General features: G+C 38.8%; 2 protein-coding genes across 4 annotated transcripts in view; one reads left to right on the forward strand and one right to left on the reverse strand.

The window, feature by feature from the left end:
* POLQ (DNA polymerase theta) overlaps window positions 1–4898 on the forward strand; it is a 78757-nt gene extending 73859 nt beyond the window's left edge. The window contains exons 28-30 of the mRNA XM_037525468.2: window positions 2335–2488; window positions 3347–3462; window positions 3885–4898. Of these exons, the coding sequence (XP_037381365.1) occupies window positions 2335–2488; window positions 3347–3462; window positions 3885–3998 (384 nt within the window). The 3' untranslated portion in view covers window positions 3999–4898. The remainder of the gene's footprint in view (window positions 1–2334; window positions 2489–3346; window positions 3463–3884) is intronic.
* A 16555-nt stretch (window positions 4899–21453) lies between these two features.
* The window catches only part of STXBP5L (syntaxin binding protein 5L), a 190429-nt gene continuing 187419 nt past the window's right edge, over window positions 21454–24463 (reverse strand). For all 3 annotated transcript variants that reach the window (XM_054700531.1, XM_054700530.1, XM_037525474.2), the window contains 2 exons: window positions 23211–23431; window positions 21454–22701 (listed from right to left, as the gene is read on the reverse strand). In XM_054700531.1, coding sequence (XP_054556506.1) covers window positions 22660–22701; window positions 23211–23431 — 263 coding nt within the window. In that variant the 3' untranslated portion in view covers window positions 21454–22659. The remainder of the gene's footprint in view (window positions 22702–23210; window positions 23432–24463) is intronic.

A 24463-nucleotide genomic window follows, 5' to 3' on the forward strand; every position in this document is an offset into this window, starting at 1 on the left:
GATTTGACCTGCAGTTTGCCCACCCCCTGGTCTAACTGGTCCTTTTTTAAAAAAGATTTATTTATTTATGTATACAAGAACTGGGGGATTAAACTCAGGCCACAGTGGTGATAGCATGAAAGTGCTGAGACTTAACATATACACTGCCAGGGAGGCCCCCTAACTGATCTTTCTTTGAATATACTCTGCCTGTTTTACTCTAGGTTGCTCTTGATATGGTATTTTTTTTTCTTATCTGTTTTCTAGCAGATTTTCTATGATGCCTCTGTGTGTGTTTAACTCATATGCCTATACATGGGAACATAATTTTAATTCATGCTGCTTTGAGGGTGTTAGGACTTCCTGAATCTACAACTTGATAGCTTTTATTGATTGGGAAATTACTAAACATCTCTTCTTCAATTATTGCTGCATTACATTCTCCCCTCTCTCCAGGAACTCCTTTTATAAACTTAAAATCTTCTTATTTCTCATGTTTCATATTTCTTCTTTAGTATTTTCCATGTCTAGATTTCATCTTGCATGGTTCTGCATTTTATTTCAGCTTCCTAGCTTGCTCTTCAGTTCACTGTTGAGCTCAACTATTTTAAATAATATAAAACGTTTCTAGTATTCCAGACTTTTTTTTTTTTTAAGATTTATTTATTTATGCATACAAGAGCTAGGGTACAGGCCATAGATGCAGGGGGTGAGAGGATTCACCAGAGACAGAGTGGGGAACAGAACAGGTAGATTGACCAAAGTACACTGCTGAGGGAAGCAGCCGGTGAGACAAGAGAGGTCTGCTGCGCCATGTGGGTCTGCTGCGCCATCCCCCTGGCCGGCCAGGGGATCGAACTTGTGCTGCAGAGGCTGTGGATTGCTTCATAGTGCGGTGCTTAACCCCTTGCTCCACCAGGGAGGCCCACTCCAGACTTCTTTATGGCTTCCTCCAAGTCATTGCTATCCTCCCCACCCCCACCATGCACACACACCAAACTACAAAGAAAGCACTGTTTAAGTGCCTTAAATTCTGTTCTGTTTATTTTTCAGTTCTAGACTTGCCATTTTGTTCTTATTTTATTGTCTTTTATATTCCTGAATATATTATCATTATTTTGTAATATAATTAAAGTTTAGTTATAGGCTATAGTCTGATTAATGTCCTACTTTTATCCCAGTAGTGTTTAGAATGAATTCAATAGCATCTGACAAAACAACATTTAATTAAAAAGAAAGTTCTTTTTTGTGCTGGAAGTTGGAGGTAGGCCAGGTGATAGCAACGGATAATGTTAGACTTTCTCATGATAGATAGAACCCTCCTGTTAGTAGACCCTTCCCATTTCCTGAGATGTTTTGGAATACCGGGAGTGATCTTCATGGCTAGGTTACCCCTTGGGTGTTTGTCCAGACCCCCATGCCTACTGCCCTAACATGATCACTTTAAGTAAATGTAGTTGCTGCAAAGCCCATGGCAGCAATAGTTTCAGGGACTCTAACTAGGAATCTAGGATCTGCAGTTTCACTAGCAACCATTAATTAGCCATAGCAGCCCATAAAGGGGGCTCCAGACTTTCTGGAACTAAATTCTATGTAGGACCAAAAGGCCACTGAGAAGAGGGATATGCTTGGAATAGTCCAATCCACATTATAGAGACTGATATTCTACTTTTAACTATTTAGGATTAAGGGGAGGTACCTTTTTTTTTTAAAAAAGATTTATTTATGTATATAAGAATGGGGGTACAGGCCAGAGGTGCAGGGGGTGGGATGAAAGGATTCACCAGAGACAGAGGGGGAGCAGAACAGGCAGATCTACTGAAATACACTGCTGAGGGGAGCAGTGGGCAAGACAGTAAATGTTGGCTGTATCGACCTGGCTGGGGATTGAACTCGTGCTACAGTGGCTGGTGCTAGCTTGATAGTGCTGAGACTTTAATCCCTGTGCCACCAGGGAGGCCCAAGGGGAGTACATTTTGAGGAGTAAATCCTTAAGAGTGAAATCTGAAACTGCTGGAATACCAGTAATGTAAGTCTACCAAATAAAATAATTTTCATCTACTAAATATTTTAAGCATAAAGAGGTTTTTAGTTAGCTGAATTTTAAAGATTTCTAAACCAAAATATTCCTGAATATTTATTTAGTCTATCCTCATGTAGAAAATAGCCAAGAATCTAAAGACCTGGATCATTCTAATTCTAGTACTTTTTAGGATGCAGCTTAATATTTGATGTCCTGGCTCCGTCTTGGCTCAGATTTCCACTTGCATTTGCAGATATGACCATGGTCTGTGGACAGTGGTTATGAAGCTGTGTTGCTGTATCTGATGCAGCACCTGTTACTGTTTTTCATAGGCTGAGCGTCAGGCTATCAACACAACAGTCCAAGGATCGGCAGCTGATATTGTCAAGGTAGCCACAATTAACATTCAGAAGCAGTTAGAGACCTTCCACTCAACCTTCAAGTCACATGGTCATCGGGAGAGGATGCTCCAAAGTGACAGAACAGGTTTGTTCATAGATTGCTATTATGTGGTGAGAATAATTGTAGAACAGAGGGAAGTGTTTTATATATTGTTTCTCAGCAGTCCTCATATGTCTTAGTTTTGTGATATTTTCACAACCTCAGGCTCCAAAGAGCTTTTGTTTATGTGGTTTATATCTACTCATAGTTACTATGCTAGAAATTAAAACAGGGATTTTAAAACTTTTGTTAACATGTAATAATAATAACAACAAAAATAAGCAACTCATATTAACACATTGCTAGGAAATACACATTGCTAGGAAATAACACATTGCTAGGAAAATACATTTTTCACAACCGAAGAAAATTGGTGATAAGAAACTTTATATTTCTACAAATCTCTGGCTTAAGAAAAGACAGTGAGATTTTACCTACTTCTGCATCCAATCTGTTACAATATCGCACGTCCTGTCCAGTTTGTGGGACAGTGTGGGATTTCCCAAGATGTGAGACTTTCATTGCTAAAACCAGGATGGTTGGTCCCATTGCTGTGCCCTTAGGAGAGAATAGACTGCTGTTCAGAGACCCTGATGTGGGGACTCCATGGAAAGAGAAGATTTTTTTTAACGAGAAATAAGTTAGACTAGAGTTTGGAGTAGAGTTCGTCAAGCTCAATTTATTGACTTCTTTTTTAGGTTTCTTTCTGGAGGAAAGTTGGTGGGGGATTTGAGTCACCTGATAGGTAACTGATAGGTGGAGTAGGTAACATCCTGTAAGTTGTTATTTTCCTAATAGCCTTCTCTTAAAATTCCCCAGTTATTCAAAATCTCTAAAAAAAATCCTCCCATTGTGGCACAGTGACATGCTGATGAAGTTTGCTGCTTTTTTCATGGGTTGTAGGATTGTTACCAAAGAACAAACTACAGGGGATGTTCTGCCCAGTAAGAGGAGGCTTCTTCATCCTTCAACTCCATGATGAACTCTTATATGAAGTGGCAGAAGAGGATGTTGTTCAGGTATATTTTGCAGTTGCCATTCTGTTGGAAGCTAAGATGGTGTATGTCAGGGTGCCAGCTTTTTCCCCTATATGTGATATTTATGGAACCCTTCGCTAGCTCCAGGATGGCTAAGCAAATGTAGTCTTTAAGTGTAGAAAAAGAGCTAAGAGGCTTGATTTCATACTGATTCTTGAAGAAATTCCTGATGCAGGGATGTTTTTGTATGGAGAAGTTAAATGAAACTTTCGCTCTGAGGGTTTCAAAACTGCGTATGCCATTTGGCAGACTGCTCCTTTTCAGTATAGACCAGTTTTGGGGTGCTTGAGCACTTTAAATACCATGAGGTGAAGAGTGGGACTCTGTTATCACCTCAGTAGATGTGTTGGGAAACATTCTTTGATTGGGCAAAGAGTTTGTTAATCTTTTTTTTTTTTTTGTAGGTAGCTCAGATTGTGAAGAATGAAATGGAAAGTGCCATAAAACTTTCTGTGAACCTGAAAGTAAAAGTGAAAATAGGTGCCAGCTGGGGAGATCTGAAGGACTTTGATGTATAAATGTGTAGTTGGTTAAGTCCTTCTAGCAGAGTGTGATCACGTGGAAAGAACAGAAATTACCCTTCAACCAACTTCATGGAAACAAACCCCTCAGGTCTTGATGAACTCTGTTAGTAATTTAATAACTTCAAAACATATATCATCTTTTATTTATTCTCTGTAGCAATAGAAAACCCTTTTTTTGAGGGGCAATACTAAATTTAATCATAATATTTACTCTCAAAGAGTATCTATGGTGCCTTTTATAATTTACTGTGGCTTGCAACAGTTTTATACCACATGCTTGAAGTATGCACTTAGCACTTTGGTCCTCTTCTGTCTGGCTTGAGCTTGGAGGACATGGAACTGCTGGCTCAGGGGTGTGTTCAGCCCTGTCTAGTATTCATATGCTTGTGCTATAGACCTCAAAAGGAGCCATAGGCAGATAAAGGTTTGGTCTCACAGGCCAACAGGGTTAGGCATTGTGTATGATTTTTCTTCCTTATCAATTTAAGACTACTAAAGTAGTATTTTAAAATAGTGTTAGCTTCATTATGGACTATATAAAGTGGTAAGATGTGGTGTGGATGTTGTGTAAGTAAATTTTCATTGAATGTTGTTTTTTCTTCCTCTTCTCTCTTATTCATGTAGTGAATGTATTTGCAATATTTATGTATTAAAAAATAAACTACACCTCTTTAAGAAGTATTCTGTTCTGTGAGATCAGGTTATAGTTTGATAAAATACTTCCAGAGAAGGGAGATACCCCTTTAGTGGTCCCTTATTGCCTCTTTCTATTTGTGGCATGATGAGAATAACCATGCTGACAAGATTGTGTCTTATCATACTTGGCAGAGGCATAAAACTGACCTTTTTACTGTTGGAATAAAATGAATTTATGATATACTTTATATCAGTAGTCTGGTTTTTAAAATTGTATTTGGTCTAAGATCATCAGAAAATTATGTCCCCTTTTAGTCTGTTGCTTAGCAATGTACACATGGGAAATGTTTATTATTAATTTTTAATTAGTTATCACAACAGCTCTTTTATGTTTATTCATCAGAATAAAGGAAAAAAGCTAGTTGCTCTATAAACAGTATTACATACCATCAGTAGTTAGATATTAGCATATTTTTTTTGTTTGTTTTTTTGGGTGGGTTTGAAGGGGCGGTGTGGACAGAAGGTGGCACAAATTAGAGGGAAGTTACATCATTATTTAAGTTTTTTTCTGTACTCACCTGCACTGTATTTCTCAGAAAAGCTGTAATACTGTACCAGTGGGCTTGAGATCCAGCACAAAAGAAAACGCCAGCTCTTTAATTGCGTGTATGTGCCACACATGAGGGCAATTGCAGATAATAGTCTCCTTGTTCTCTGCAGCCCTGCCCTGCATGTGTGCACTTAAAACAGGCCAACTGTTTTAAGCTGTACTTAAAACAGGCTGACTTTGCTTTACATGATTCAGTTATGCAAAATTCAAGTTACCACAGTTTTCTTAAATAATATTAGTCTCCCTATAACACAATTCAAATTTCAGTAACCATAGTGTATGAATTGAGCAGTAGGATAAAGTTCAAACTTCACTGGTAGCTCTTTAGCCCACAAACACCATTAAACAACAGATGCACATTATGGTAGGCAGAATAATGACCTCTTCCAAAATATCCACATCCTAATTCCTGAGAACCTGTGAACATGTTTATTATATGGCAGAAGGGAGATTACTGCTGTGAATGAGTTAGAAATCTTGAGATGGAGGAATTCTCTTGGATTATTACATGGGTGGTTCCAGCTTAAACACATAGGGTCTTTATAAGAGAAAGGCAGGGCGTCAGAGTGAAAGGAGGAGATATGGTGGAAACTTGAGATTTGAAGATGCTGCCTGCTGATTTTAAAGTTGAATGAAGGAGCCATGAGCCAAGAGATGCCTCTAGAAGTGGGAAAAGGCAAGGAATGGAAATGGATTCTTCCCTCCAGGTGCCAGAAGGAACGAAGTCCTGCCAACACCTTGATTTTACTTTTTTTTTAAGATTTATTTATTTATGCATACAAGAGCTGGGGTCTAGGCCAGAGGTACAGGGGGGTGAGAGGATTCACCAGAGGCAGAGTTGGGAGCAGAATAGGCAGATTGACTGAAATACACTGTTGAGGGGAGCAGCTGGTGAGACAGGAAGGTCTGCTGTGCCTAACACTTTGATTTTAGCCCAGGAAGACGATATCAGACTCCAGACCTCCAGAACTGTAAGGTAACAATTTCTGTTTTGTTTGTATGTTTGTTTTTCAGTTTTACTGAAATATAAATGACATATAGCATTGTACAAGTTTAAGTTGTATAGAATAGTGACATATGTGTTATGAAATGATTGCCACAGTAAGTTAACATCCACCATCTCATATAGATATGGAAAAAGAAAATAATTTATTCCTTATAATGAATTGGTTTTGGAATTTGTTCTCTCAATAGCTTTAACACCATCCCGTCTTATTAACTATTGCCTTCATGTTGTACATTACATCCTCACTGTTTATTTTATAAAGGCAGCAGCATCTGTTAACACTTGTCTTATTGATGATAGGATTCTAACAGGTGTGAAGTATTTATCTCATTTTCATTTTGATGTGCAGTTTCCTGATGATTAGTTATGTTGAGCATCATGTAGCTGTTGGCTATTCTATATTTTCTTTGAAAAAATGTCTATCTGGGACCTGTTGTCCATGTTTTGGCTATTGAATTGTGTGAGTTCTTTATATTTTGGCAATATTTTGTATATTAGCCTCTGGTCAGGTGCTTGATTTGAAAATGTTGTTTCTCATTCCTTTTCATTTTGTTATTGGTTCCTTTTGCTGTGTAGAAGCTTCCTAGTTTAATGTAGTCCTACTTTTTTTTTTTTTGCTTTGTTTTGTTGCTTGTGCTTTAGGTGTCATATCCAAATAATCATTAGATCATTTCCAATAACTATTGGCAGTGTGTATCTTTTTCTTTTTGTCTCTCTCTTTATATATATATTTATATATGTAAGTGCACACATACATGTATATACATGTTTTTATTTATATGTAAGCATATATATACATATATACAAGGTTTTTTTTGTAGTTTTAGGATTTAACATCTGTCGTTAATGCATTGAGTTAATTTTTGTATGGGGATATAGTTTCACTCTTTTACATTTGAATATACAGATTTCCTAGAACCATTAAAAAAACTTTTTTTTAAAGATTTATTTTATTTCTTTATGCATACAAGAGCTGGGGTACAGGCCAGAAGTGTGTGTGGGTGTGTGTGAGAGGATTCACCAGAGACAGAGTGGGGAGCAAAACAGGCAGATCTACTGAAATACACTGCTGAGGGGAGCAGCGGGCAAGGCAGGAGGTCTGCTGCACCATGTGGGTAGCTCCCTGGCTGGGGATTGAACTCATGCTGCAGTGGCTGATGATAGCTTCATAGTGCTGAGACTTTAACCCCTTGCACCACCAGGGAGGCCCAATATTGGTTATTTTTGTAGTACCAGCAAGGCACAGAGTAGGTTCTTCATGGATCCAGGCAGGCGGGAAAGGAGGAGTCCCGGAGCCCTCACTGGCTTTTTCAGGCTTTTAATGGTACAGGCATTAGGTTTGAGATTTGAGGCAACCAGGTGCAGGGCAGGCAGGTGTGTCGGGGGCCAGGCGGCTGACAGACCTGCAAGCGAATTTTCACTCTTTCTAGGCTCTCAGGTAGCGGTGGCTCCAACATCTTTCCACTGCACTCCTCCTCATGGCTCTGCTGCCATCCCGTGCTCCGCTACCGTGCCGATATGCTCAGTCTCTTGGTTCAGCTGTGCCCACCTCTGCATGCCCACGCCACACTCCGGGTGCCGCCATCAGGCAGGTGGCACATGAGACCACAGGTGTTGATCATGGATGCTAATAGAGGGAGAGTGGAAAAATTCGGATAACTTCCATTTACCCTACTGTAGGGGCAGTAAGGACACAGGGCAGGTTTTCTAATCCAGCAGATGGGGTAAAGGAGGAGAGGGTCCTGGAGTCCTCGGTGGCTTTTGCAGGCTTTTATTGGGATTTACTAGGTACACAGCAGGCAGGGGTGCTGGGGGGCCGGGAGGCTGGCAGGCCTCCCAGCCCCCAGCAAGTCTTCACTCTATCTGGGTTCTCCGGCCTTCTCTGGTGGCCTCTCTGCTTCTTCTCTCTCGTACTGCTTCTGCTTCTCTGCTTCCGCTGGCGTCCCCGTGACGCTGCCCTTAAAAGCCCAGTCTTAGCCCAGGTGAATCCCATCTACCTATGCCCACACCCTATTCCAGGTGCCCGCCATCAGGCATGCATTCAGGACTGCAGGGTTCCGTCATCTATCCTAATGGCGGGAGGGCAGAAAAGCCTGATACTTTTTACCTTACCCTACACCTACATAGTACTAACAGTGTTTTGGTGGAGTCTTTAGAAATTTCTGCATACATATTTCTATGTCATCTGCATGTAGAGACAATTTTAATTCCTTTTAATTCCTTTTCAATTCTGATCACTTTACTTTTTTTCGTGGCTGATTTCTCTGGCTAGGACTCCCAAGACTATGTTGAGTAATAGTGGTGAGAGTAGGCACCCTAGTGTTCCTGACTTAGAGAAAAAAATTTCTAACTTTTAAAAAATATATTGTTTTTACTGCAGTGAAGGCAGGCAAACAAGAGGAACAGGCTTTCAACCACTCACCATGGAAGATTAGGATAGCTTTCGCGTTGTTACATATTGCTATATATATTGTTATATTTATGGCCTGTTATATATATGGCCTTTATCCTGTTAAGGTACACTCATTATATACTTAATTTATTAATTTTTATCATGAAAAGATGCTGAATTTTGTCAAATGCCTTCTCTGTGCCTAATGGTTATTGATTTTTTTCTTTCATTGCTAAGGTGAGGTGTCACATTTATTACTTTGCCTGTGTTCAACCTGATTTTTGGGAGCCTTGTGTAGAGTAAGGAAAAATGTCAGGCTTTTCTGCTCTCCTGCCATCAGGATAGATGATGGATCCTTGCGGTCCTGAATGCATGCCTGATGGAGGGCACCTGGAATAGGGTGTGGGCACAGGTAGATGGGATTCACCTGGGCTAAGACTGGGCTTTTAAGGGCGGCGTCACGGGGACGCCAGTCAAAGCCGAGAGAGAAGCCGAGAAGCAGAAGCAGAGATCACCGGAGAGCCCAGAGAGAGTGAGGATTTGCTGGGGGCTAGGAGGATTGCCAGCCTCCCGGCCCCCCAGCACCCCTGTCTGCCATATGCCTGGTGAACCCCAATAAAAAACCTGCAAAAACCACTGAGGACTCTGACTCCTCCATTACCTGGTCTGCTGGATCATAGAAAACCTGCACTGGTCCATTCCTGCCCTTACACTTGCTTCCTTGCTTATGTTGCTCTCTGTACCTTTGAGTAAGCAACTTCCTTTTCCAGACTTTACATGTTTGCTTTGGCAGAGACAGTGCTTCACCAGTCTGCTTTGCTTGGTGTTCTGGATGTTAGCTGGAACGTCATTGGATTAGTGGGGCTTGCTCTTAGGGCTTATTTGAGACTTTGGGGCCAAGGGGTGTGTGTACCTGCTGGCTGAGAACAGTTGGATAGTGGTTGCTTGGTTCTCTGCCCCAGCAAGTCATAGGATGGATGCCCGTGTGTAGGGTAAGGAAAAATGTCAGGCTTTTCTGCCCTCCCGCCATCAGGATAGATGATGGATCCTTGCGGTCCTGAATGCATGCCTGAAGGCGGGCACCTGGAATAGGGTGTGGGCCTAGGTAGATGGGTTTCACCTGGGCTAAGACTGCTTAAGGGTGGCGTCACGGGGACACCAGTAGAAGGTGAAAGAGAAGCTGAGAAAGAAGCAGAGAAGCAGAGAGAACGCCAGAGAGCCCAGATAGAATGAGGACTGCCAGCCTCCCGGCCCCCCAGCACCCTTGCCTGTTGTGTACTGGGTAAATCCCAATAAAGCCTGCAAAAGCCACTGAGGACTCTGACGCCTCCTTTACCTGGTTTGCTGGATCAGAAAACCTGCACCGTGTCCAGTCCTGCCCCAACACTGTGGTTGCAAGGGTTCTCTGTGAAGGTTCCTGATTTGGAACTGGGTTTTGTATTCACAATAGGTGGGGCTAGGAATTAGGTTCACTATCCTGGGGCAACAGAAGAGGCCCCAAGGCCTGCACTGTTCATATTTAGGGACCTAAATCAGGCTAGACTGTGCACTGGATTTCCTAGCCAGCTGGGGTCACTGCTTTTGTTCTGTAGATAGGGAAAGCCGCGGGCCACACTCTCTTTAAAAGTGCTCCTGTAAGCAGAGCTGTAGGATGGCCTATGCAGCATTCTGTGTTCTGGTTGGGTGCCCAGCTGGACTGGCTGAAGCTTGTATTTAGCTGTGGCTGGAGCTTGGATTTGTTTAGTGCCCAGGTAGAGCCCTGTATAGGCCTCCAGGCTAGTTTGGCCTTTGTGTGGGCATCAAATCAGATAGATGTGCTTGCTAAGTTCCTTGGACAGGTGGGTTCACCACTGTTGGTTCTGTAGACACAAGAGCTTTTGGTAGGTTCTTGCTTTAGGTGCTGATGTAATAGGGGTTGCAGGTTGGGGCTGCTGGGGCTCCGGTTAGGTTTCCTGGTTAGTGGGGTTGGAGGCTATATTCAGCAATGGACAAAGCTATGGATTAACTTTCTTGGCTGGGGCAGTGGCACAAGACAGATCCCATGTCTGATATTTTTGTTGGGAAGATAATCAGGGAGACCTGTGCACTAAGCTCTGGTTAGGCAGAGTTCCTGGCTTTTCTCAGCAGACAGAACCACTGGCTGTGTCTTTGCTGGAGCTTCTGGACCAAGCCACTTCCCAGGTGTGCAGGCCAGGCTTCCTAGTTGGGTGGGAGCATACATTATTCTCAGCACCTGGTAGAGCCAGGAATTAGCTCCTCTGTCTTGGTGGAATTATAGAACATCTTCAAGGGCAGCAAAACTCTGTTTGGCATCTTGATTTAAGTATTGATAGAAACACATCCTAAGTTCTCTGGCTAAATGGGATCCCCTGCTTTGCTCTGTTCATGGGCAGTGCTGTCTGCCACATTCTCTTCTTGAGTGTTGCTGGGGTATGCAGTTTCCCAGGTGATTAGGCCAGGTTTCGTGGTTGAGGTGGGGAGTGGGGTAAAGGGTAAGGACTGGAATCATGCTACGCAGTGGGTGAGGTAATGAATTCCCTGCTGGGTGGAGCTGGAGAACTAGCTCCAAGGCTGGTGAGGTTTTTTATTACTAGTCTTGACTCAAGCTGACCTGGGGCCTAGGTGCCTTGGCAGAACCATGCTACTGGCCTTGCTCTACGGATGACAGGCTCTTCCAGCTGGACTCTCCACTTAAGCCTGACTGTGCTGTGTAACTCTGGCCAGTTTTTCTGGTTGGGTGGGACCAGAAGCTATGCTCATCTCTGGCTGGAGCTATGGCTCAGCTCCTCCCATAAAGGGGGTGGGGGACAGACCAAGGTCTAGGACTGACAAAGTTCTTTATTTGAGCCATGGAAAAAACTCCCAAGAAGTGAGCCATAATGCTGGGAGAACTGGATGTCCATTCAGCTCTTTTTTTCCCCACTGGAGGAACCAGAGGCTCAAAAGAGACTTCTGCTGTGGTCAGCATGGGGGCAAGGGCATGTGGCCAATGGGTAGTGGCTCCTCTAAGCTTTCTAATGCCATCCTGCTTCATCACCGTGGTGCACGGGGTGCTTCAGCCTTACCCTATGTCTTGTTCATGAATTGCTAGGTTTTCTTCTTAGGGGGCAATGCAAAATGAGGAACAACTATGTCACCATCTTGGTAATGTCACTTCTTAATTTGTTTTGTTTTAAATGAGTAAGTTTATAGTTTCTTGTAGCATTAATAGAAAAGTAATACACTCATTATGATGAGTTACCAGTGACATCACTTCTTTCAACATCTATCCATGACTGATCACTGCACATCTGTCACTCACTTAACACACAGTAAATGTGTGGCAGCGTTGACACATTATCTCCCAGTGTTAAGGCCATGGGTAATAAAAAGAAGCTGACTGATAAAGATGCAAGTCCATACACCAGAGAATTGAAAAATGACAACACTGGAAGTGAAATTCAAATTGGACATAAATGGAGTTATAGCAAAACAGCTGACTGGAAATACACTGATGCCACTTGAGATACTCTGGATATGCAATTTGTAAAACTTAGTGAAGGCTAACAGAGATTTTGAGTGGAAGCAGTGAGTTATAAAAAAAAAAAAAAAAAAAAAAAAAACTTAGTGAAGGCTAATTATCAACATAAATGAGAAAAATGGTTGTGACAAAAAGAATAAAGATGTATCAGAGGCAGTGATGCCAGCAAAACCTTCATTATTTATTAATCTATAAATGTACTATGATTTCAAAGTCACAACAGGATTTTTTTTGATAGTTGATATCCTAAAATTTACCTTGAGAAAAAAAAATTATGAAATTTGAATAAGATTAAAGATATCTTTTAGATATTAGGGCATATTATAAAGATATAATTTTACACGATATGGAGAAATAGACTAGGTAGACAGACTAAAGAATTTCAAAACAGATTTACATTTAGATGGGAAATGATGAAAATGTCATTTCAAATTAGTAGTGAAAGGATGAGTCATTAAAAATAGGGCAGTGGTGTTACCCATTTGTCAAAATACCAGGTTATGTCCCTATCCTCAAATAGTCTAAAAATTACAGATGGACAAATAGTCTAAATATAAAAATTGATAGTAAGGAAGAAGATATGAGGGTGTTTATGACCTTGCAGAAGAGAAGTAAAGGCCTATAAAACAGTTCAAAAGTCATAAAAATTATAAAATTTGATTGTATTAAAGAAATCTTCAATATGAGTAGTGACATTATCAAGGTAGTGAACAGTCTAATCCAGGAGCCAGAGCATGCTAGAGAACCTGAAAGAGACCATCGCCCTGTCAGGACTGCAGGGTCTATCCCAAACAAGAGAGCAAGCCATATAGTTACCAATTACATTTCAGCACAAATTGGTGAAAGCCTGCCAGGGGTCTAGAACAGACAGCTACTGTTACAGAGGGGATCAGAGGACTCAGGAAAACGCAAGGTCTAGCACCACTTTCCATGAGATGTATACATTTTCCTTTCAACAATAAACCAGTCTTGCAAAAAGGAAAAGGGAGAGCCCATCTGACCTTTCTGAAGATTCAAAAAATAAGGAAAAATCAGTTATAGAAAATACATGAATGCATCTTTATAATCACAACAAATAAGCTACCTTAATCTACAGAGTTAAAATAACAGTCTGATTCCATCTTATGATGTTGACTAGCAAATTTTAAGTCTCACGTTTTCTCTTTTCATTCTGCCCCACATCTGGGTAAGCTAAGGAAAGGCTCAGTGGCCTTGCATGCCACTTCCTGGCCTACCCTTCAGCCCAATACAAACTTCTTGTTCTCTCAAGCCATTTTGGGGCCAGTTTGGAAGCTTCCCTGTTTTCTTCAGAAAGCCTCTTGCCATTCGCAGCAACATGGATGAAACCATATCGGATGGTTTCACTTATAGCAGGAATATAGGGAAACCAAATAAGACATCAGTGTAAAAAAATAACAGTACAAAACACAACAAAGCAAAAACAGACCATTATAAATCAGAGACATCCTGCAGGGGAGGAGGCGGGAGAGGGATCAGAGGGAGGGAGGGAGGAGCACAGGGGACTGAGGTGATGGTGCACGGGTGCATTGGTGAAGGAAACTATGGGGACTATACCTGAGGGGGTGGGGAAGCAAATATTGTTTAAAAATGAACAGTGATATAAAAAAATTTAAAAATGAAAAAAAAATACATCCTAGATTTGAAAAAGAAAAAAAGCCTCTTGGGGGTGGGCATCATCCGTCTCAACATCCAAATCAAATTTGGGATAGGGTGTCCAATTACATAGACAACAAAGTTTGTAGACACTATGATATGAGTTAAAAAGAGCGAAGGATATATTCGTAAGTATTGACATGGAAGTGTTCCTCAGACCCAGCAGGTACATGAATAAGCAAGTTACAGTATAGAAAAATGTTTGGAAGGAAACAGCAGACTAATAACTAGTATAGATAAGGGTAGGAGGTGACTAAGGTGACAAGAAACTTGTACTTAATCTTGCCTAAATTTATTATTGGGATTATAAATATGCATTCATGTATTTGTATAATTAAAATATTTTTTAAAGGCTTTAAATAATGATTGGATTTCCAAGCCAACTCACAAAGCTACACTTTAACCCATGACACATCCAAGAGGGAAGGGAGTGGTGAAAACAGTGGAGGGAGAACACTGTGGACTGTGGCTGCTTTGGTGATAGGAAAACTACAGTGAATGCACCTGAGGGGAAAAATCATATATCGTCCAAAAATTAACAATGTAAGAAAAAGGTACTAGAATGAAAAAAAGCCCACAAATAAATACCTCGCAGGAAAAAACCAACTGTTTGAGGTCACTGAACTGCAAGAAACCCAACAAAATCAAAAATGTTTATTTTTATAATTTTATTTTGAAATTAATTTCAAACTTAAAGTTTTTAGAATAGTAGAAAGAATCACACTCAAATGGGAAGTGACACTTAAGTTTTGTGAATTGCTCCAATTACGTCTTTTATAGCAAAATGGTCCAATCCAGGTCCCGTGTTTCACCCAGTTGTCATGTCTCTTTAGTCTCCTTAACTCTGGAACTTCCATCTTTCCTTGACCTTTATGACCTTGAAACTTGCGCACACAGCAGTCATTGTATAGAATGCCTATCAATTTCGTTTTATACAGTATTTCTTCATGAGTTATGTGTTTTTGGCAGAACTAACACAGTGTGCTGCTCTTAGTACATCATGCCCAGTGGCACATGATTTGTCCCCTTGCTGGTAATAGTAACTTCGATAACTTGATTAAATAGTGCCTGCCAGGTTTCTCTAGGGTAAAATTTTATTTTTTGTTTATAACTAGCAAGTATGTTTTGTGAAGATACTTTGAAACTATCCTAAAGTGGGCTGGAGGGGCCCACTTTAACCCACTGTTTTTAACATCTGCTGGTATTTGTTGCCCTTATTATTTCTACAATGATTGCCAAATTGTAGTTTTAAATTCCATCCACATTTATACTTTCCCTTCTCTTAATTCATATCATCATTGTGGACTTGTTGGTACCTTTTATTCAATTATCATTACTTTTAATGCTCAAATTATCCCTGATTTGGCCCATGTGCGCCCTTTCAAGCTGACTCCCGTGTCCTCCTGACACTTTCCCCATTGTTTTTTGAATACATTATTGCATAGTATAAAAATATGTCCCACCTTGAAATCAGCCATTTCTTCAAGGAGCTCCAGCCCCTTTTAGTAGAAAATAGAGTTTAGAAATCAAAACCCAAGGCATTAGCTGTGCTCATTGCTTCTGGGATGTTGCTTCCAGTCTCCTCAGTATTCAGAATTAGGAGATATATGTCTCACACACTCACGTATGTGCACACACACACACACTCCTTTACTTCATATATATATACATTAAAATATATATACACATATCTATATACAGGAGCCAATTTTCTCACTGATACAGAGGTATATAGATATATAGACATTTCATGCTGATAGTTCCAATTCTAAGCCAATATGATAGATTTGTTCCTGCCTATCCTTTATTCTTCATTAATGAAGATTTCCTGGCTCCTGTATCCTCAATATATTTACTTAATTGCTCAGTCCTCAATCTCCTGACCTTCTGGATCATCTCCTGCCTTGCTTCAGTGCCTGCCTCACAAAGTTCACCACTATTGACCCCTTGAGGGCTGACCTGCCCCCACACTCCAACTCTGTCCTCCTGTGGGTTGTCCTTCTTGCCCTGCACCAATGCAGTCCTTTTGCGTGGAGCTGTCATCACCAACTCACTCAAATTGGTTGACTTTTGGACTGAATGAATGGAAGAAATTAAAGGAGAGTGGAAGCGAGAGAGGGAGGAAGAAAGGAAAGAAAATCAAATCAGTATTTTAAATATCGAATGTTGATGTATGGCACCTAATTGTAATTCAAAGGTGACTGGGTATTTGGATTTTAAAGGGACTGTGTTTATATTTGTACTTTCGATTGAAAAGCATTTTTTAGCCTAGGGTTGTTGGTTTTTCTAATTTAATTTATTTTTTTTAAAGATTTTTTAAAAAAATTCATTTATGCATACAAGAACTGGGGTGCGGGGGCTGAGAGGATTCACCAGAGACAGAGTAGGGAACAGAACAGGCAGACTGACTGAAATACACTGCTGAGGGGAGCAGCGGGTGAGTCAGTCAGCTGGAGAAGTCTGGGGTGCCATATGGGTCAGTTCCTGGCCCACCGGGATCGAACTTGTGCTGCAGAGGCTGCAGACAGCCTCACAGAGCTGTGTTCAACCCCTTGCCCCACCAGGGAGGCCCGGTTTTTCCAATTTTATATGAAACCAAAATTAGCAAGGAAATTGTAGTAGTGTCTTTCCTGAGATAGACAGCATTTGGAAGGACAAGATTGGTTGCATAAAGTTACAATGTAAGGTAAATGTGAAAAAAGTACCCAAAGTGAGAGCTGTGCAGATGAAAGCTGGAGCGCGCTCTCTTTCTGGGAGACTTGGAATCGCTGGATCGTGAATGTTCATTGTGGCCACTAGGTGGTGGTATAACACCATAAAAGCTTATTTTTTTCTGCCTGCATGGGTATTGAAGCCTGAATTTCAGCGTTAGAGCTGAATAAGTTTGTAAGTACATTTTATTCAGCCTTGTGTGTGTGTGTGTGTTGCACGCTCACTAAATTTAGTTTTATTTGTACTTCACCAAAGGTGAAATCAGTGAACACCTTCAAAATCTTCCAGTAATTAGTTACACATCTATATTTGAAGGAAATTTTTAAATGGCTGTTTTTATTCTTCTGGCTTAATAAATCCTAGTAAAGTATGAGTTTTCAGAACTTGTATTTAGTTGTTCTTTTTTAGTTTATAAATATTTTGTATTTTGTACCCTTCCCTGCTTCTGCCCTTTTAAGATAATTATATTGTACTTTGCACAATCATGGTTTACAGTATTACAAAATAAGGATTTTACATATTGTCCATATTGAATCTTGGGAAAAATTAGTAGTGCATGACATCATGACATAAGAGAGCATCTATGTACAAACATATACAATTTTATTGATATCTCTACAGACTACAAGAATTTTGTTAAGTATAGTCACAATTGCTAAGTGCAACAGAAAAATAGTAATTTGTCATTTTCTGAAAAGATGCAAAAATTCTGAAGATGAAAGAAAGATACATCAATGATGTCATTTCTTATTTCCTAGAATAAAACATCACATAATTAAGTACTAAAAACTATAGGTTATTAGAGATTTTGATCCTGTGTCTACTTGTCCATAACCACCACCTAATTTATTATTTTCTGACTTTGCAGTTGAGAAGGGTGGGCCAATACCAGAGGGCAACAGTATTGGAGGTGAGAACTCAAGTTTTTTCACTGAATTTTATTGCCTTAGGTAGGCAGACTTCTTTTTGAAGGTGAAAGCACTCTTTCAGGGTACTAGAGACCAAATAGTCAATTTTGGCATTCTTCTCCCTTTTAACACATGTCTAATAACTGAAAAAATAAATCCAAGTGGCCCTCAGAGCTAAGACAACATTCATAAAGTTCTCCCTTCTTGCTAAGATAAAGTCCACTAAAATAGACCTATTGCAGAATAGGCACCTGGTACCCATGTCTCCTTCAAATGAAGAATGAATAATTAATTTGGACCTGTTAAGTGAATGACTGATTTCAGAATTTCCACTATCCTACTATTGAGATTAGGCTTTCCATGCTGTTGAATTTCTTGAGCTATGTCTGGTGTTTTGTGATGTGACATTTGCTAAGTGCAATCTAAGTGCAACAGACAGTCAAAACCCGAGATGTCTGAATTGGAACAATTAATGACCAAGTCACATAGAGAAAAATCACAATTACATACTTATTAAGAGTTAATGGGAAACTGCTGTTTCAGAAATTTGTACTAAACTTTTGGGTTGTGATACAGAATAAGTATCAATCCAGTCAACAATGTATTTCCTACTTTTTGCCTTCTGTGACCCCTCAGAAGGAACTTGGATATCAGTCCAACATACACAAACATGTCTCCCTTAGTTGGCCGTAAAACACTGGTTATCAACCTTGGCTAAATATTGGAACAACTCTGGGGGCTTTCAAAAATACTGATATTTGATATCTATTTGAGAGATTTTCATATAGTTGGGAAATTTAAAAGCTCCTTAGGTGATTCTTATTTATAGCCAAGGTTGAAAATCACTTCCCTACATAAATATGTAAATTAAAACAACCATTAATTATGGTTCCTCATCAAATTCCCTTCTATTTCACTCTGGTTCTCATGTCCCTCCCCACCAAAAATCCTCTCACAATAAATTGGCACTTCCTCTTCCTTTCCCAAGTTAGACCTTAACCTATTCTGCATTTTGTCCTTACAGGGCTACCTAACCTTGCTATGCTGACAATCATGCTTCTTAGGACAGTGCATATTAGAGATAATGCTCAATCCAAGTACAGGACTTACTGGCAAGGATTTCTAACCTTGTGGCAGTATGTAGGCAAAACACCTAGATGAAAATGGGGCTGGCTTAAATGGTTAAGCAGCTGTGAAGGCTACCATGTTTCTCTTGATGCAAACAAGCAATGTCTTACCCTTTTTGGCATTGCCCTCTTTGAACCTAATTGATCAAATGTCCATATCTTCCCACAGGAGCAAGCTACATTCGTGCAGACATGCTCTCCAAGTGTCCCAATGATTCTAAACTGAGGAGATTTATAGTTTATTTTGTAGACCCACTTCATTCTTCCCTTCTGCCAAATGCATCTCAATCAATTAATCTCCTTTAACCAACCTTGGCATATATGTATGTAATTTTTTTCTTCCTTTTTTTTTTTTCTTGCTTTCTCAAAGCATGGCGAATCTCTAAAGCAGAAAACAGATGATGGTAGCTTTTAAACTGGACTTAGGGGTTACATAAAAAGGGATTTCAACAATAAATTTTTTCCTTTAAGATCTCTTAAAATCTTTGAGGAATAGAGACCTGGATTTTGACTTATTAACTTGAGAGACACTCAAAGATTATATAAAATACTTGAAAAACTATTGTTATGCCTGAATTACCAGAAAACATTTCATTCAGTTCAGTCAGTGTCCTCCTGCATGAATCAGACAACAAACAACCCTGATGGTGATTGGGGTACTAAGTTTGGATCTCAGCGAAATGTAGGCAGCAAAGTCAGTTGTACTACTTTTGGGGGACTAAAATAAATGGTAAATTAATCATGCTTTCCTCCAAGTCTAATATTATTGAATGATTTCATGACAGGGATTATTGCTCACATTTTGAGAACCAGAAAAACGAATATTTCTACCTTGTCACTGATGAATAGAACGGAAAGGCCTGTTTTCTCCTGGGACACTAAGAAGGGTTCATCTCTTGAAGGACGCATAGGGAGATAAAGTCAACTTGTTGATACTCGATTATAAGCTTATCTTCTGATGCCGTCTTATCAGATATTTTGATGGCAACTAAGGTGCAGAGTCATTTTCACTGTCATTGTCTAAGTTACTAGGAATATTTTTCTTATGTCGCAAGATAGAGGAAAGATATTTAAGTAGTAGCGAAAAAAGATGTAAAGAACTACATGGATTAACAGTACTCTTTTTCCAAAGATGATGATGATAAGAAGGTGGTGGTAGTGAGGTGTGTGTAAGCTAAGGTCAGTGCAACAGAACGGAAATGTTCAAAGAGAAAAATCACATCCACATTAGATTCTTGTTATTGCTATCTCTTTGAATTATAAAAATAATTTTGATACAGTAAAACCTCATTAATTTATATTTCATGAATCAGTTAATGGGATGAAGTTACCCTTACATTAAGAAAGGGTTTATAAAAGCAATATTAAAAGACACATTTAAACTACTTAAGAAAACCTTTTCAAACATTTCAGAAGCACCTGTTTACTTTCGATTGATGTGCTAATTATGAACTGTTGATGGATTTATTTAAGCCAGGGTTTTAAGCACTTCATTGTGAAATGCAGTGTTGTCCTTTTTGATATTTTCTCTGTATGCTTTAAAATATTCTGTAATTTTTTTCACCAATTCATATAAGTTTTCTCCAAAATAGCATTTTATTGCATATGAACCACACATGTAAGTTTGGGTATAACAGTTTATCTTGTTAGGACTGTGTACTTATGATGTACAACTTATACAAGACATATATTACATATTCACACTTAATTTGTCATTAATCATGGAGAACAGTGACCCTCAACTTAGAGCAATTTTGGCAATGACTGGAGACTTTCATTGTCTTTTACTCAGGAGTTGCTACTGGCATCTGGTAGACAGAGGTCAGAGATATTACTAAACATCCTACAGTGCAAAGGACAATCTCCACAACATAGAAGTTTCTATTAATAGTCCCACTATTGAGAAACCCTGATGTAGCAAGTAAATAAAATCTTAGCGGGGACTTCAGAGATACTTGTTGAATTCCATTATTCATAAAATAAATGAATATTTTAGTCTTTAGTTATTTTTAAATATAGAAAAATGGACAAATATTTTTTTCAGAAAATCAGAAAATAGGGTCCTCGTTGATGGTATAAACAGTGCACTGCAATTTGGCTACTAACATTTTTTAAATCCTCATGTCAAGTTTCTTTAATAGTCTTATGGATACTTTATAATTTTATGTGTCATGTTTATATTTCTAAGTCATCTTCTGAGATCCTAAGGCTGTTCACAGGACTCTGGGAAGATTCATGGAGAGGTTTTTTGTTTTTTTTTTAACAAATGAGATTTCAAGGACACAGAAAATGCTATCCTGGTAGATATTTTATGGCTCTTTCCAACATCTTTTATTAAAATTACCAAGAATATTGTAAAGGAAGTGCCACTTCATAAAATTCACTAAAAATAAAAAAAAAATCTTAAAAAAATAAGCAAATACTATTTTTGGCTGTTAAAATAACCTGGGCTTCAGGGAAATGGTGAATTCTTAAGAAACACATTTGACTCTAGTAAGATCACGATTAATCAAAATTCAATAACCAAATTCATTCATTTTTAAAAGATGCTTTTTGAAGGAACAACTTATTAAGGATGGGTCATGGAATCTATATATTCATTCCTTTGAATTGACTTCCAGAATCACATTAAATAATGATAGCAGGTGTCTATTTTATTTTGCCTCTGGCTGTTCTCCGTAGAGTTATGATAGATACTTTTTACCATGTTAAAGATACTCTTTACTCCATTTTAAAGGAAATTTTTAAGAAGGAATAGGTGTTTGGTTATCTATTGTTATAATCCTGTGGTATATATTATTAAAACTAATGAGTGATAAAATGATTGATTTTGTATCATTAAACTGTTTTTCTGTTGTCTAATGATGGCTGTGGCTAAGATAGCAAAATACCATTATGTTTTATAAAGATTTTCAATAATAAGTATTGAACCAAAGTATTTCCTAATGAAAGCCCTTGTAATAAGAAATGTAATAAATCAGAATTCCTTTCCCAAAATGTTAACTGAGGTTTTACTGAATCATATTAAAGAGAATGACCAGTTTGGTCTGTGAGTGTCAGGCTGCAAGAGCACCTTTGCATTGAAGACCCCACTGGGTTCGAACAGTAATATACTGTGTAATTGGCAGATAAGGATACAAATGGAGCATTAAAAATATATCACTTTAGAAACTGAAACCAGAGTGTGTGAAATCAGCTCTCAAAGCTAACTGCATGGTTCCTATAGTTAGTCTCCCCAAGCCTATCTTCAACTCCCCTGCAGAGTACAAGCAAGGCTGAAACAAACGCTTTGAGATGACCCAACCCTGCATGGTTGTGGCTAAAAGTAGCGACCTGTTCTAAAGGTCTTAAAAAATGGAAATAATTGCATTAGAAATAATTTACTGTACTGGCAATGCTTGATTATGACTGAGAATTGTGAATGATGTACATATTATGGAGAGAAAGGAATGTTAATTGGACTCTTGCCATAAGAATTCAATAAAGTCCTAGTATAATGAGTCATAGATGAGAAGAAAACTCTGGCTTTGTTTAGTTTTCTCTTTCAGTTGGGTATGGCAAATATACTTGAAATGCACTGATAGCTTCTAATGCAGATTTTTTAGATTGTCAGGTGTGGCCCAATTTATAAAAATAGTTTACCATAAATCTTTTTCTCTTCTGTCACAACATGCTTGTTTTCTTTTCCTCTTAAGATGTTAATTTATCATGCAAAGGTTTTTTTTTTTTCATTATGTGCATTAATGCTTTTGTTTATACAGGATTTTTTCAAATCAGAAGGACTCCCCATAGTTCCTAAGTGTAAATCCTTAGCAAATGACATGCCAAGATGATAGCTCCATTCCACACGGGAAGAGGCAAATTCAACCATTTCGTGGGTTTTTAACCAGGGTCCCAGCCTTTGGATTGTACAGTGTCTCTGATAAATCTCCCTTATGATATCTTCAGATGAACTGTAATGGAACATTTTGTAGAAGAAACTGGCTTCTAACAGTTGAAAAGTGATGCTGGGAATAAATTTGGTTTCCCTGAATAATGTTTCATAAAGCAGTCACAGCTTCTTTACAGCTTTAGAATTGGTACCATTTCTTATCCTTATATTTCAGCATTAACTGCAAAGAAAAAAAAAATCACCATGTTTTAAAAAAAAATCTTTAAAAGTGCTAATCAAAGCAAGCTCATAGTGAGCCAATTCAGTCTCAAAACTTACAAAACTTTCTTTTGTGAGTAAAGTGCATAAATATATTTTTTTTTAAATCAAGCTTTAAAATTTTTTAATGATTGAGACAAAAAGGCATATGTAGTAGGTCCTAGCCTCTATTGCCCCTCATGCCTTCTTGGGATGATGTAATCTATGTAAGTATCTTTCTAGGAGCTGATGTATAATATAAACTCCAAGTATCAGAACAATGGCTAATTTTCTTTGAAATTACCACCTAAAATAAAGAAGTATTACCTTTTATCTCCACCATATTGGGAGATTATAATACTTAAAATGAGATCCAGTTTCCTGTGGCTCTCACACTGTATTCCCTTCAGTATAAGCTTAAAATTACTTGTGTGGGACCTACATGTTTAAAATTCTTGCTATCCAAAGAGGCCTGTTACTTAGGCAGTTTACCTCATGTGCATGTTTGGAAAATGCCTCTGCACTGGTCATCATGCCTGCAGTTTTCTCTTCCAGTTCTCCCAGCCTCTGTCCTCTCTCATCAAGTGCGATTCGCGCCCGGGTCAGCTCTCCCATGACCCCGCCAGCGGCTCCTTTCATCCCTTCTATGCCCCCCGGGCCCGGAATGTGCTGTGCGAGGCTGCGGGATGCTTTTCCTGCAGAAGCTTCTCCAACTAAGAGTTGAAACCACAGCAATTTAAAACATGTTGTCAGTAATTCAAATAATTATACTCAAGTTTATCACCAAAGCGAAGTACGTACATTAGATATTTCTGTGATACTTCTCATTAAGGGAGACATTACATCCTGTCATAAATAATGTATTTGGAGATGTTAGCTATTACCCAAGAGAAATGCCTAAGAAAGAGACTTTGAGAGCTATTCTTGCCATAGGCTTGTGTGTGTGTGTGTTCATACAATATGGCATAATTACATCTCTTGATGTTGAATTGGGACACTCACAATATATGTGACCTCATATTTAGCCCTATTATTTTCTGTTCCAATCTCAGGCTTCATTGTTTAAATTTCCGCCCAAATCTTCAACTTTTTCTGTGCCTCTTGCTATCAACCTTGTAGACCTGAGTTGTTATTTTTAAATTCTTTCTCTGTCTCTCTCTTTCTCTGTAATTAGAGAATGGAGTATATGCATGATTGACATTAATTTACACATGTTGAAATTTTGTCAATGTGTAAAAAAGACCAAAAAATTTACAAAGCTCAGTTTCATTTCATTTCATTGAAGTAGATTTCTTTTTATTGAACAAACAGCTTTCTTGGTAGAAATTTAGTGAGTATTCCCATGGATATAAAATTAGGAATGAAATCTACTTTTTTAAGTATAGGAGCCTTATTAATATATAATTCACACATTATAGAATACACCCTTTTAAACTGTTTAGTTCAATTCAGTAGTTTTTAGCATATTCGCAAGTTGAGAAACTATCAGCACTGATTTTTGACCCTATTCATACCCCAAAAAGAAATGCCATACTTATTAGTAATCACCCCTTATTGCCTACATCCTGGTAACTGCTAATCTAATTTCTGTCTTTATGGATTTGCATATTCGGGACATTTCATGTAAATGGAATCATATAATGTGTGACCTTTTGTACTCCTTTAACTTAGCATGATATTTTCAAGATTCATGCATGCTGTAGCACGTATCAAACTTCATTCCTTTTTATGGTCAAACATTTCCA

Source organism: Talpa occidentalis, unplaced genomic scaffold (assembly GCF_014898055.3).
Source record: "Talpa occidentalis isolate TD23 unplaced genomic scaffold, MPIMG_talOcc4v2.1 talOcc4.4, whole genome shotgun sequence".
NCBI classification, from domain to species: domain Eukaryota; kingdom Metazoa; phylum Chordata; class Mammalia; order Eulipotyphla; family Talpidae; genus Talpa; species Talpa occidentalis.